This window comes from Cupressus sempervirens, chromosome 5 (genome assembly GCF_028749045.1).
Source record: "Cupressus sempervirens isolate cs-2001-9-10 chromosome 5, ASM2874904v1, whole genome shotgun sequence".
NCBI lineage: Eukaryota > Viridiplantae > Streptophyta > Pinopsida > Cupressales > Cupressaceae > Cupressus > Cupressus sempervirens.
The window spans coordinates 508,627,428-508,642,540 of NC_143122.1; the positions used below are offsets into that span (position 1 = coordinate 508,627,428).

At 34.8% G+C, this 15,113-nt stretch overlaps 1 protein-coding gene across 1 annotated transcript in view; it reads left to right on the top strand.

Annotated features, from left to right (window-relative positions):
• The window catches only part of LOC149556940 (Haloacid dehalogenase-like hydrolase (HAD) superfamily protein), a 52,430-nt gene extending 39,085 nt beyond the window's left edge, over nucleotides 1–13,345 (top strand). The window contains exons 2-6 of the mRNA XM_089831575.1: nucleotides 7,042–7,170; nucleotides 7,300–7,420; nucleotides 7,541–7,622; nucleotides 12,224–12,377; nucleotides 12,518–13,345. Coding sequence (XP_089687701.1) covers nucleotides 7,042–7,170; nucleotides 7,300–7,420; nucleotides 7,541–7,622; nucleotides 12,224–12,377; nucleotides 12,518–12,652 — 621 coding nt within the window. The 3' untranslated portion in view covers nucleotides 12,653–13,345. The remainder of the gene's footprint in view (nucleotides 1–7,041; nucleotides 7,171–7,299; nucleotides 7,421–7,540; nucleotides 7,623–12,223; nucleotides 12,378–12,517) is intronic.
• Nucleotides 13,346–15,113: the final 1,768 nt, after the last annotated feature.

The following is a 15,113-nucleotide window of genomic DNA, read 5'->3' on the forward strand; positions in this document are numbered from 1 at the left end:
CTGGGAGGATCGTACGAGGTGATTGGAAGGTTGTACGGTTGTGTCTTGTAGGCCACACAGTGTAGAGGGGAAGATGGCGTACGGTGTTGGAAATGAGAACGGTGAGGAGTAAGAAACCGTATGGTGAGAGATGTTGTGCAGTGTGGTGTTATTCTTTTGATTCACTATAGCTAAGTCCTCCAGAATGGAATTGACAATTTCAAGGAAATAGTAATGAAAAAGACACCAGAGTATATTGAGATAATAATTGCTAGATATAGATATATTCCAGACTAAAATGGTGTTTCAAATTTGCCAGATCTGAAGCAAATAAATACAATGAATAGAATAGGGTGAGGGTTGATTCCCATCGAAACCATAAGAACCAAGTAGGGAAGATTTTTCACTTCCGAAATGGCAAACAATATTGAACTGCAATAGGAATTCGCAATACAAAGAAATAACCCAAATTGCATACCAACTACTAGCTACATGCCATGCTTAAATACCTTACATAAGAACTTTCCAAGGGTTTACAAAGATAGCCGACGGTCACACCTATGGAAACAATTAAATAAAAATGAGCCCGAGATATACTAAATCAATTGACCCATACACAAAGGTTTGATTAATTATCTATTGTATGATGGGAACATTACATGTCAAAGGGCAGCGAATTGGTTGTCTTTTGGATATAGGGGACACACTTAACTTTATTAGTCCCTAAATTTGATTGTAAGGTTGTAGGTGACGATCTTCTGAATTGATCTGGAAAGATTTCTTAACTTAGAATCCAATTGGGTGTTAATACTTTAGTGGCTGATTTTTGTATCATTGAGGTTGATGGATTGTATGCAATATTGGGTTTACAGTGGCTTCAAATATTGGCAGGTACACGATTGATCATAATAAAAAATAGTTGGAGTTCATGAGAGATGGTCTAATAGGTAATTCTCAAGGTTATACCAAAAGGTGGTTCTAGGATTGTTTTAGCTCATCAGATGGAGGCTATTATGAGAGATGGTGATATTGAACGAGCATCTCAGTGTTTTATATCTACCAAATGCACTTCTAATATTGGGCAGCAACATCATATGACGTACAGTCTATGCTAGATAAGTACAAAGGGGTTTTTGAAGAGATTCCTTCAATTAAATTGCTTGATTGTGGATTTGAGCATGTGATAGAGTTAGAGGAGGTTGCGAATCTAGTTATTACCACTCCTTACCGCCATTTGAGACATTCTACAGAGGACATCAAGACAACAATTAAGGAGTTGCTATGGGACACATTAGGCCCAACTCTAGTCCATTTGCTTCTTTAATTGTCTTGGTTAAGGATGGAACTCGACGGATTTGCATCTACTGCTGTGCTTTGAATAAGAGAACCAATAAAAATAGGTATCATATTCCACGAATTGATGAGTTGTTGGATGAATTGCAAGGGTGGTTTACTTCTTGAAGATAGATCTTTGATCGAGATACCATCAGATTCGTGTTCATGAAGAGGATGTGCATAAGACAACATTTAGATGCCACTACAAACACTATGAGCTATGGGTGATGCCCCTTGGTCTCACCAACACACCTGCTACATTTTATCCATGTATGAGTCGCATCTTTAATAAGTAGTTGCATAAGTTTAATTTGTTGATCTTTAATGATATCTTGATGCTCACCAAAACTTGGGAAAGACACCTACAACATTTGGATGAGGTACTGAGCATCATGGAGGAGCAGCCATTATTTGCTAAGGAATCCAAATGCAAGTTTGCTTTGATATAGATCCTATATCTTGGACATGTGATAGGGGCTAACGGGGTTAAGTTGCATTAGGAAAAGAGACCAGCAATTTTGGACTCTGAAACACTGAGAGATGTTTATGATTATAGAGTTTTCCTTAGACTTTATTTGTACTACAAGAGTTTTGTTAAGGGGTTTCCTCAACTTTTTAACTCCACTCACATGTCTTACTCGGAAGGGAGCATTTATGTGGTCAAATGAGGCAGAAGTGATATTTGACAAGCTTAAAAAGGTCGAGTCCTTGTTCAATGTTAGCACTTCGAGATTTCTCTTGGGCATTTGTTCTGGAATGTGATGCTTTTGTTAAATCTGTAGCTTTTGTCGAATTGAAGCTTATTGTCAATCATATTGTGTGTGTCTCTCTATATATATATATATATATATAGTTGCATTGTTTACACACACACACATATATATATAAAACTGCATATACATGTATGCTTATATAAATAATTATTATATATCAAATCGGTGATTTACTATCAAAATTGATTATATTTCGTTTTACTGGATAACATGTCAACTGTGCTCATGAAGTATCAAATGATTATAATCATTGTTATCACTAGTTTTGGATTTGATTGTGTGTTTTTTTGCATCAACATTTCGGATCACACTCGGTGATCCATCATCAAGATGTATAGCAAGAGATGTATAGGAGAGAATGTGTTGCAGCTCTAGACTCACTCTAAATATAAATAGGAGAAAATATAACGAGGCACAAGAACCGAGGAGTAAGGGCCACAAAATGAAAAATAATTAAATCAGGAAATTAAAAAGAACAATCTAGTCATGAAGAAAAGAGAGAGAAGGAAACAACAAATCCAAGTCAACTAATAGAGAAGAACAAAATAACCACACGAATCAATAAAAAGAACCAAACCTACAAACCAAAACCAAAAAAGTAAAACAAAATAATAAATGAGAATAAATAAAAAATAAAATAAAAACCAAACAAAATAAGAACAAAAGGTTAGTAGATGCAAGAAGTCATATATATATCTGCTATACATCTCTTGCTATTCTTCTTGATGACGGATCACGGAGTGTGATCTGAAACGTTGATGCAAAAGAAAACACAATCAAATCCAGAAACATATGATAACAATTATGATGGATTGTGGAAATTTGATATCTCTGATTATAATCATGTTTGACGGCACTCACAAACCGTGTGTGAGCCATGTCACGTAAGGACATGACCCTACGTGGCAATAGCCATGTAGAGTCATGTCTCTACATGACATGACTCTTGAGTCTCCTATATTTGCTGATCCTTGTTGTTGGGAAATACACCAATTCACGACAATGTTCAATACCTTCAGCAACAATCAAACACAACTTCTGCAGTCTTTGATTCATAATAAGTCTGTGCAATTATACAATAGCAGATATTATTATATACCAGTTTTGTTTATTTAATTGTTCAAATCTGTCCCTCCAATATTAAGTTCAAATCTCAGTTATTCACATTAAATCTTCAGGCATATTATCAGAATATTGCTCTATCAGAGATCCTGAAACATTTACAGCTTTAAGTGAGGGTATTGGTGTAGTGCTCATGCAAGATAGACACCCTATTGTGTATGACAAGTAGATGTTGGCCATTATATGGTATTTGCAAAATTCCGATAGTACCTAGTGTGTGGGAGGCTTGTAGTGAGGACACAACAATTTGCATTATTTGTGGTAGCGGAAGGAGTTAAATGAGCAACAACAAAAATGGGTAAGGTACACGCTTATGATTTGGACGTCGAGTCTGTCAAAGGCAAAAAGTATGTTGTGGCTGATGCACTTTCCAGGAGACCACCTACTGCTACTTGTTGCTCTATATCTATTTCAGCTGATTAAAAGTCTCAACTTTTAGTTGACTATTCCAAATATACTTTTTCTTGTGAGCTTATAGATGGGCAGATTCAAGATGACAAGTATCGAGTAATTGATGATGTGATTTACTATAAGAATATGATATATTTAGTACTTGAATCTAAACTTAAGAAAAAGATTACGAAGACCTTTCATGATACACCATTAGTAGGTCATTTGGGTTATTTTAAGACCATTAGGCAGATCAAAGAGAGGTTCTCTTGGAAGGACCTTAAGGATGATGTCATTAAGCATATCAAGGAATGTTTGACTTGTCAGTAGAACAAATCTGAGCATATGCATCTTGCTAGTTTGTTACAACCATTGCTGATTTTTGAGCAAAAATGAGTATTTGTTCATGGATTTCATCACAGGTCTAATGAGAGTACAAGGTAAGGATAGTATTTTCATTGTGGTTGACAAGTTGACTAAATATATTCCTATTTTTATGCTATTATAGATAAGTTACACAGAATAAGTTGAGTTTAAAGAATTGTGACGCCTTTATAATTGGCTTATGTAAAATATTGCTTTGTATGTGATCTTGAGATTATGAAGATGTGACCTAAGGATATAGGAGAATGCATAACTTGACTAGCTATTTGCGAAGATCAATAAATCTTGTCCTAATAAAAAAAAAAATATAAAATTATTTGTAGGCTAAAATATTAGAGACGGTGCTCAAATGGAGGCCCTAATTTACAAAACTTTGGGCTCCAGCCTCCATCACATCCCCTAATGCAAACATTGATGTTAGCAGGAATCTATGGAAAGCTTCCATCATAATGAATGGTAGCCATTAGATTGAAAAGAAGACAAAGATTAAGCATTTAGCAAAGGCTACTCACATTTTTTTGCTCAAGGTTATTTTTCACAACAAAACATGGGATATGTAGGATTCGTTGAAACATCTAACATTAAAATACAATGGCTATCCACCATACAAAGTTCACAGTTCATTAGTTAGCAATAGTTTTCTTTTTTTTAAGTTGATGTTGATTTCACATTTTGGCTTGGCCAATGGCACATGAATCTTCTTGGTTGACAGATGACGATGTTCAATTCTTTTGAGTTTTCTGAATACAATTGTGTTGGCCAATAATGTATGATTCTTTGTAGTTATTTGGAATGTTAGTGTCATTGCCAAGTATATTGCATTGACTAAATCATCTTGGTTGACATTGTAAAAAATTACACTCAGATATTACTGAAAAGGTGCAAGTGGAAGGAAAGAAGGTGCAATCATTTTAAAATCTAAAGAGGTTGTGCTAGTTAGGAGAATCATAAGAGCCAACAAGTGTGGTAAAATGCGTACAAAAGATGTAGAAAATTAGATAATGAAAGTTAAAATTCCCTTATTAAAATTTGGTATAGATTCATGTAGGTTCACCAAATATGTGTTTAGCCTAAACTAGGTCATTATAATATGATCTTCTAAGTAGGGAATTCTATGTTACTGAATTGGTGAGAAGCCTAGGTGCACTTGGTATGATTGATTAATTATTTTGCATTGAGTTTGATTCACTTGTGGAGCCTAGAGCATGATTTTTTATGGATGGGTTTGTTTGGAATTGTTCATAAACATACCTTCAATTTCAATTATATCAAGGCAATTGTGGGGTCAGTTACAATTTCAATACATTATCTGTAAAATGCTTCAATTGTGTCCATTAAAATTGTGTTTTAAACCATACACAACAATAATTTTTATTTACATTTTTTGATTAGTAACATGAAAAAAACATTTGTTCAATTTGACTACAATTTATTTTATCTAGAACCAGCATTTTGAATAACCATTGCCACAAATTTTCTTTTATTCTGTAGCCGTTTTCATGGTACGTAGGCTCTGGTGCTCACTATTGGCGTAACTTTGGCTTATGGGGGGTTCTTTGCATAGATTGAAAGAATCTTACATAACAATTCTTGATTGGTTTGGATTTATTTTAGCATTTAGTACTATCATTATCCGGATGGTATTTAGAAGTTTGAATACTATTTTTTACTTGGTTGTGAACTGTGGAAGAAGGTAGCCATTCAATTGAATTTGGCATTGTGGGTAGAAATAAATTGTCACTTTTTGAGGAATTAGTTAGCTAGAATATTTTGTCTGTGAGTGCTGCCGGTGCTATAAGCAAGAGTTGTTTGTAAAGGGTTGGCACGGGGTTGCAAGCAAGAGTTGTGAAGACTGGAGTGCCATAATTAAGCAAGAGGCATAAGTTACAATGATGTAAAAGTTAGACATAAAGTAATGAATAATATTATGTGGATGCTTACTCTTTCGTTAACTTTTCATTGCATTAAATGCCCCTAGTAGCGCTTTTTGAGAGATGGTTGTGAGAAGTCAAGGTGATCGGAAGACCTTAGTAGATTGTAGCTGGGAACTCCAAAGTCTCAGTAAACCTCGCTGGTGCAGCTCCTATTCTGGAAAATTTTAAGACCTCTTATGTTGATTTGTGTTCTGCACTAAAAGCTTCTCTACCTTAAATCCTTTCCTTCTAGGGCAGCTTTAAATGTGCAAGCAGAGAAAATGACGTGTCTTCTTGCTGTTGAGAAATGATAGAATGTGGATACTATAAATATGAACTTAAACTCTAAACCTAAATGTTAGTTTTAGCCACTGCTATTTGCTCAATTGATGGTGTTCTTTAAAACAAATGTATTGGAAAGTCGTTATCCATTGCATTGATGCTGTTGGCTACAGCAGGCCAAATGGAAAATTGAGGGCTGGAGGGACAATTGGGGCCAGGAGGAGAAATCTGTTGTATGATGTATGATGATTGATAAATCATCATGCACAGAGTATTGTAAGCTGGCGTACCCTTCTTGTAGTATAATCTTGAAATATGCTTAGGATGGTTAATGCACCAACAAGTTCTTCATAAGAAGAATGGTAGTAATGCAAAATAAGGTAACACTAGCAAATCAAAAACCAGTATGAACTTGTGATGTGTTTCTGTATCCAAAAGTTTCATCCATGTATCCATTGCTTAAACATTTGTGTTTCTTGTAGCTGTTTCATCCTATCCATTATATATCAAGGAAAATAACCCGTTTTGCATTTGTTTCAGTAGACAAGTGTAAGTGGCATTAGAGAATAAGTTAACAATATTTGTTAATAATGAAAGCTATTGCACTTGTCAAGGAGAACTGCCTTGTAAAATTAGATTCTTTCATGTTTGGTAATTAAAAACAAAGGAAATGGCTATCGTCAACACTCTTAGATTATGTTTTGTTTTGTAAAATATTATCTCTCTGTGAGCTGCCTCCAGAAAGAATCCAGAGCATCAACTTTGATTTGCATTTTGGCAGTTGAACTTTTTCAGATTTTAAAGGTTGTAATTGCTCTTGATTATTTAATTTGAGAGAACTTGAAAACATATACTTACTGCAGGTAGTTCTTGATCTGGATGAGACATTGGTATGTGCATATGAATCTTCAAGTTTGCCTTCCTTCATCCATAATCAAGCTACACAAGCAGGAATCAGATGGTTTGAGCTTCAATGTGTTTCCGTCGATAAGGTAAATCTGGGATTTGTTGGTGCAATTTCTAACTCGTTTCAAAATCATAAGTTAATTGCTATAATTTGTGGGAGTATTTATTTTATGTTCTGTGCTCTACTGATTGTATTTCAACTTCTTCAATATTAGGAAGATGAAGGAAGACAAAAAGTAAACCATGTGACTGTCTATGAACGACCTGGCCTGCAAGAATTCTTATCAGAGGCCAGTGAGTTTGCAGAACTTGTCCTATTCACCGCTGGTCTTGAAGGTTTAAATCTCAACCACTAAATTTGTCTTTGCTGCGTTCTCTGAATTTATTAACCTGGAGATGATTTACATAGTATTTACCTTTTCTTGCTTTGGTGGCTATTGAAATTTGACCTTAAAGGCTATGCTAGACCTCTTGTTGACAAGATAGACACAGAAAACAAGATTGCTGCTCGACTTTATCGACCTGCAACAGTTACCACGTAAGTCCAAGCATAAGAGCACCAACCTTATTTACTTTCTCTTCTTGTTTAATTTGTAACTTTTGCTGGTTTTGGTAGTGCTTAGATTCTCGAGTCTATTGTGGCTTGAAATTGGCCAGAACAATCTTCAACTCCACTACACGGTACCCTCAATTACTGTTAATACCAGAATAACTGAACTCACAAATCAATTGACCACGAGTAATATTTTTTTCCTGTAAATATGTCTCTTATTAAACTTTTGACTATACCCAATAGGATGGCAGGTTAGATGCTTTGATATCACTGTAATATCCCTAACTGGATATCTTCTAAAAACCCTAAACAAAAACTCAAAAATCTAAAACAAATATATTCATGCAATGATTTTTCAGATTTCACCAACAAAACCCCAACAATAGGCAGATTAAAGAAACTTCAAAATATTATTGCCATAAGCCTCCAGCAGAAATACAGTTTTAAAAATAATATTTTATTGAAGTTCTTCAGCATAACGACCAAGAAATTCAATCGCAGATACAGTAACTACAAGAAGATTGGATAATAGAAAAGATGAACCTTTGTTTTTTTTAAGAGGGGTAAACGCTTTGACCTGTAGCTATGAACCAGTGAGGCCACAAACGGGGGACCTCATCCCCATGAGATTTGAACCTTGATGGCAAGGATAACAATGCAACAACTTAACCATCACAACATGCCACTATTGGCATAGAAAAGATGAACCTGAAATACAATATTAAACTCGAAATATTTCCAACCAACAATGGGTTTCCGTCCACTATCCAAGCTTGAGGTTCTCTGTCCTCTTGCCTGTTGAAAGCAGAAGCTTTCAAGTATAACTCTCCAAGAGCGAAAGTCACTTAAATAAACCAGTTACATCTTTAGGCATTGAAAACTCTAATAAGATGGACTCTAATATGCATGTGTGATAGCTTGCCGGAAAGGTCTCGACAAGTCACTTCAACCTTGAAATGCAAAGAATGATGAGCGTGCTGACTTACTAAAAATAATAATTGTCTGAAAGCCCACTGAAACAACCCCAATTAGCCCACAACTGAAATTGCCTAGGCCAAAAACTGCTCTAATCGAATAGGAAACCTGGTTTGCCCATGGGACCAAGGCAATGGGCCAATGGCGCAACAAAACTCATTGGCTAGGAAAGGGGACATGACATTCTGCCCTAGGTATCTGGAGTTTTTAACTCTAGACATGGAGTTCTTTTATATTTTACTTGCAGATTTATGTATCTCTTTATCAGTGCATGAGCATCCATCACATGGCTCTTTATTTTGGTTGATGCTGGAAGATATACAAGAGATTGGAGGTAGTTTTGAGCTAGAACCTTCTGCTGTAGCATTGTAGTATTTTACCCTAAACAGGCATGAGTTTAGAAGGACACATTGTAGCCTTATTTTTCTGCTGTACATTCCCTCAAGCTCTAGCACAGCGAGAAGAGGGGAGTTTGACAGCAATTTGACGCTGCTTGTGAACATTTTCATTGGAGGATTTGAAGAGTGGAGAGTTTATGGCAACCAATCTTTTATACATCAAGTCTCCCTTGTTTATTTCAAGTGCTGTTTGGAATTTCTGAGTCGCTGCAACACAGTTTGCAGACATATTTGAATTTGAGTCTTCTAGGCAAAAACATTGTCATTCATTGACACTTTCAGACTTGTGCTTACTAATGTAAGGTCTGCTGGTTATTTCATTGCCCGTGTAATTTTAATTAGTTATTTAGTAGTTAAGGATATCGATTAATCAGTTGGGTACAAATGATTATTTGTATTATTTAGTCAATAAATGTTCTACTTTTCTGAGCGAAGTAGTTTATTTTCCCACATATCATATGCTTTATAAATGTGAGTTTCAAACATATGCCAAACTGAAAGAAAAACTACAGTAGAAACATCATAGCTCCTTAATGCAAGCAAAGTGTTTGAAAATATGTTTGATTACTAAACCATTGGAAGTGAAAGGGAAAGGGAAATTTTTTTATAGCAAACAGGGGTTGGACTCACTGTGGATTGTGTGATTTGGCATGTGCTTATGGAACATTTGATTCATAGAAAGGGATGATAGGTAGGAGCATCTAGAATGAACTCTTTAGGATTAGTTTTGGGTTAAGGGATTTCTCTTGTAATATAAGCTTCTCTTATTCAGTGCAACATTGTGCAATTTTGGTTTTAGAGCTACCACCTTGTGATGGTTTAAGTAAGGTTAAAAATAAATAAAAATTTTGATAGTAACAAGAGTTGGTTATTTCACTTTATAATAACCCAAGTTATATGCATTTTCTCCAAGCAAATATATTTCCAAATGTTTATCCGATCCATCTCTTTCGCTCCATTTTCAGTTATTTCATCTCTTGTCAACTTGAACAGACGATGTCTTTGAAGGCTGGGAGTTTAAGAGCACAATTGTTTTTGACTACTGTGTCTAAATTTAGGATGAAAGTCACACATTTTCATATTTTAATAGGTTTTTCCTGAATGGTTCTTGATTAGAGATGTCACATAGAAGTGACCAGTGGTCTGACAGACCAATGTCATTTGTTTTAGCTATTGTTTGTCACTTTGGTTTGATCCACTTCTTTGTTATGAATGCTATCTTTTTCTTCTGCCATTTAGCTCTTCCTATTACTTTGACGATTCAGCATGCATATTGAAACTCAACAGTCTGCTATTTTGATCTCAGGTTACAACTTATATCTCAGTTGTCATTCCATTCTTTTTCTATACTGTGGTTTTGGATGTATTGAATTCCCCTTTCTAGTTAAATTTTGGGCATTATTGAGGACCTATGCTAGATTCTAGAATCTACCGAATTTATGAAATTTTCCAATATGGGAGAACATGTGCCTTCACCACATTAATTTTTTTTCTTGAATTTGTGAGAAGCCTGAATTTGCACAGTTTTATGATAATCAATGGATTTGTTTATGGTTGACTTGTGTTCTCATTCCATTGAATCTTTTTTCTTGTTTCCTTTCTTTTAGTGATCACTGTTCTTTAATTTCCTGGATCTGTAGATTCACTGGGAAAGGTCCGTTGAAAATTTGCATTGTAAGAAGATCCTATTTTCCATTATATCAATTAAAAGAGAGATTCATGTAGCCTTTTCCTTCTCTTGAGATAACACTCAAATTTTCTCCTTAGGAGGCGATTTGGGTATTGATTATAAAATATTGTGCATGTTGTCGAAGGAAACAATGCATGTCTCCTTTGGAAGTCTTTCATCTTCCTCGTAGAGATCTAGGGATGGGGTTTGGGAGGAGGCCATGGCCCGTTCTTGGTACTATTGATGAAGCTCTAAAACCAGCTCATGGGTAGCTCAAGTAGCTGATCATGGATTGAATGGAGGTGGAGTGGATTTATTTATGGTTGGCTCTTGTTTTCATTCCATTGAATATTTTTTCTTGTTTCCTTTCTTTTAGTGATTACTTCTCTTTAATTTCCCGGATCTGTAGATTCACTGGGAAAGGTCCTCTTCAGAATTTGCATTGTAAGAAGATCCTACTTTCCATTATATTAATTAAAAGAGAGATTCATGGAGCCTTTTCCTTCTTGAGATAACAATCATTTTTTCTCCTCAGGAGGCAATTTGGGTACTGATTTTAAAATAATGTGCATGTTGTCGAAGGAAACAATGCACGTCTTCTTTGGAAGCCTTTCATTTTCCTTGTGGACCAAGGGATGATGTTTGGGATGAGGCCATGGCCTTCTTGGCACTAGTGGTGAAGCTCTCAAATCAGCTCATGGCTGGTTCAAGTAGCTGATCACATTTTGAATGGAGCTAGAGCGTAATAATAAATAAAGACACTATGCTCCATAATTTCGCAACATTATTTAAATACATCCGATAAATTTACTTCCAACTGCACATAACATTTCTGCAATAATGCAGTTGCATAATATTAATTACTCTTTCAAGTGATGCTTCTTTCTGTTTATGCTAACTTAAACAACAAAAAATGAATGACATCATCTGGACAATTAAGTGATCTGATTTGAAAACGAGATTGGATTATTTCACGTGCCATTCAGCTGCAGGCTGAGTTTGCAGTAGTTCGCTGGATTGTCCACATTTCTGACCATATATGGATGAGTCATGCTTTAAATAGCTTTTAATGGTTTTTTTCCCAATAAAATTTTTCAATAGGCATTTCTTAACTCTCGTATAAGAAAAGCAATAAGATTCCTTCATTGTAACCATTTTGTTTGTGCAACTTTAAAATGCTAGTAGGTAATATTAATAGTTTTCTTATCCATATGTTTTTCTGTTTACTGCAAGGCTACTTATCCGATTTCTTCAGCATGTTGACTTATTTATCCAATTTCCTCTTCAAGGCTACTTCTGGTAACCTTACAGGCATTAAATAAATATTATTTGTCTATATGAATGTTGGTTATTGCTGACGCACAAAGGTTGTTTTTTGAAAAAAATGGTTTTATATTTTTGCTACACAGCTTTTATTATTGATTTATTTGTATACCGTAGCAAAACAATTAATGGTTTCAATCAAGACCATTTGGAGCTTTTTTATTATTTGTTGTGGCAAAATAGTTAATTGTTTAATTGAAAGTATTTATTGATTTAAACAGAAAATATCGAGACCATGTAAAAGATCTATCTTGTCTTGCGCGTGATCTTCGTCGGACAGTTATTATTGACAACAATCCTTTCAGTTTTTTGCTGCAACCTATGAATGGCATACCTTGTGTTCCTTTTACCGGAGCACACACAGATGACCAACAGGTAAATCTGTGTGTGGTTGCATTGCCTCTCAATAGTGATGTAATAGAGCTATTTAGTATTTATTGAAAAAGTCTCATATTAGTTGGACTCAACTTTTGCCATGTGATCTTACATAAGAGCTGCTTTGTGATTTGGATCAGCTTTTGCAAGTACTCTTACCACTGTTAAAGCATCTTGCCATACAGAAAGATGTGCGACCTGTGTTATATGAAAGATTCCACATGCCTGCATGGTTTCAAAAACGGGGATTTCCATCATCTGATCGGTTATCATGATTTGATATATTCTGCTATGGATTTTACTGGCCAGTTGATTTAGAGTTGAAGTGTTGTAATTCTAGTGATGCAAATTTATGCTGTACAGCAATTTGAAATTAATTCTGGGTATTGCTTCTTTTCCTATTTCTGTGTACATCAAAAGTTATGGCTAAGTGGATAAAAATGAATCCTCTCTGGATGGAATCTATATGCGATCTTGTTTAGCATGGGCTTGTTCTTGCGTACTTCATTCAATGCACAGAGTTGGCTTTCGTCCAGGCTCTGGCTCTGGATAAAAATAAGGTCCACTTACCTCTGGATGGTCACACGTTACAACATCATTTATCATATTGCTCATCCGGCCATGGAAGCTTATCCACTAAACTTGCGGGGAACACCTTCATGCAGAGGAATGTATTGGGACGAGGCTACAAGTTTTTAGTCTGCACATAAAATGAAAATGTTTATATTGTTTACCACCTTTTACCCCAAATTATATATTCATACCCGACACCCTACTTTCCATGGACATGGAATATTATATTTTCTTAACACCAAATGCTATTCCTTCTATTTTAACCAGACTCTAGCGCGTCTGTGAACAGAGGATTTCTATGTTGAGGGGTTGTATGGTACTAGACAAATGAGAATGAATTGTGTTTGAAAAATATTTTAATATTTTCTCAAAATAAAAAGCTTGGCAATGACAAATGATGTGTACTCTAATATTCCACTCCAAGGAAAAGTGTTTTTTGAATATTTTGAATTTTGACTATAATGGCTTTGCAGCTTCTGCGATTGGAGTATTCAGAATATCTTTACTGTTTAGCGGAGAACCGCGTGCCCTTGTTCTGTAGGGAAACATATAAATTGGGCATATTAAGATTCATCCTCCTTTTAGATTGTTATTGCCTTGACAATCGTGAGTGAGTTCATTCTAATTGCCTCAGGATGCAATGCCGTATCATGACAAACTGGATGTATACGACATTCTGTTACAAATTTGACTGGGTACATAACGATGTTTTAATATTTACTAGCCTTAGATTGGTTATTTAGTCCATACGCATTACTACATGTTGGTTACTAAATATCTCTTCCATAGTACATGCCCTTACAAGCATTGATCTCAAATATGTAGTCCCTTGGTGCATAAAGTACTTTTCTATCTTTGAACACTGGTTCTTAGTCTTTAAATGCTTCGAGCCATACCAAGTAAGACACCAATTCTGAAAATGTTATCAAGGCACATAATATTTCCAGTCCACGGCACTGATTGAGATTACTTCGGATGTAACTGGTGATATTTAACGTTAGCAGTTTGGATCACACTCCCGATCATTCATCAGGATGGCGGCAGAATTTTTGGAGGGTTTCAGGTTTATGCTCCTTGGATCGATGGAGGGGAGTGTGTAAAATGAGATAAAGGGATTTGAAATACTTAAAAAGTGTTTCGTCACCTGTAAATCGTAGTTTTATGTGAATCTTATGAGCAAAATGTTATTATCATTTGGCAGGCAAAATCAAATGGTTTTTATCTATTAAGTCATGATAATTTGTTAGAACATATTGTCATTATGTTCACATCATTACAACATTTATGTAATGTTCTAATAGAAAATAATAAAATGTTAATGACTTTTATATATTCTATAGAATTTATATCATTTAATAATTAATGGTCAATGGTCAAGTTTGATAGATAATACTAAATTGGCTAATAATTTTGCACATATCTTGTTTGTCACCTAATTCTTTATTTATTTGAGCTTGTCCCTCATTGGAAACTAAGTTCATTTAGAAAGTTATAGTGAATTGTACCATTATGCAAGAATTATTATGGGTCACATGGAAGTGTAAAGTGATATATTTAAGTTATGTTTATAATTTTGTTAAAAGTGTGTTTTATAATGAAATAATCTTTGAATTCTTTTTCATTTACAAATGTTTTTCTTGAATATATATTGTGCAATTAATTTTCTTTATGCTTTCTACAATTTCATTTTGGTAATGGTTAGTTCTACATTGATCTTTTAAAAAAATCACATCAAATCTTAGTCATATAATGATTAATAAGTTTTAGAAGTATCTCGGTTACTCTCAAGAATTTCATAACTTCTCTGTTCCAACCTATTATTCTAATTGACCACATCTCTCTTTCCCCATAACCATTAAAACTCAAATAGTTTAGTTTTTGCACACTGAAAGCTTTATCAAGTGCATATCCCATATATTAGAAGAAGCAAGCATTGAAATAATATAAAGTATAATGTAAACATGTTAAAACTCAAATTCAAATTATATTGGGCTCTTTTTAAATCTGGAATTTGTTGTCACTGTGACAAGCTTCTATTTTTGCTTGCATTTTGGATGACATCAACATCTCCACACTACTTCCAAGGGATGTTCTCATGGTTGAGGACACAATGCATCTCTACTAATCATTTGATTACATACTATTCTCTCTCACAATGTAAAT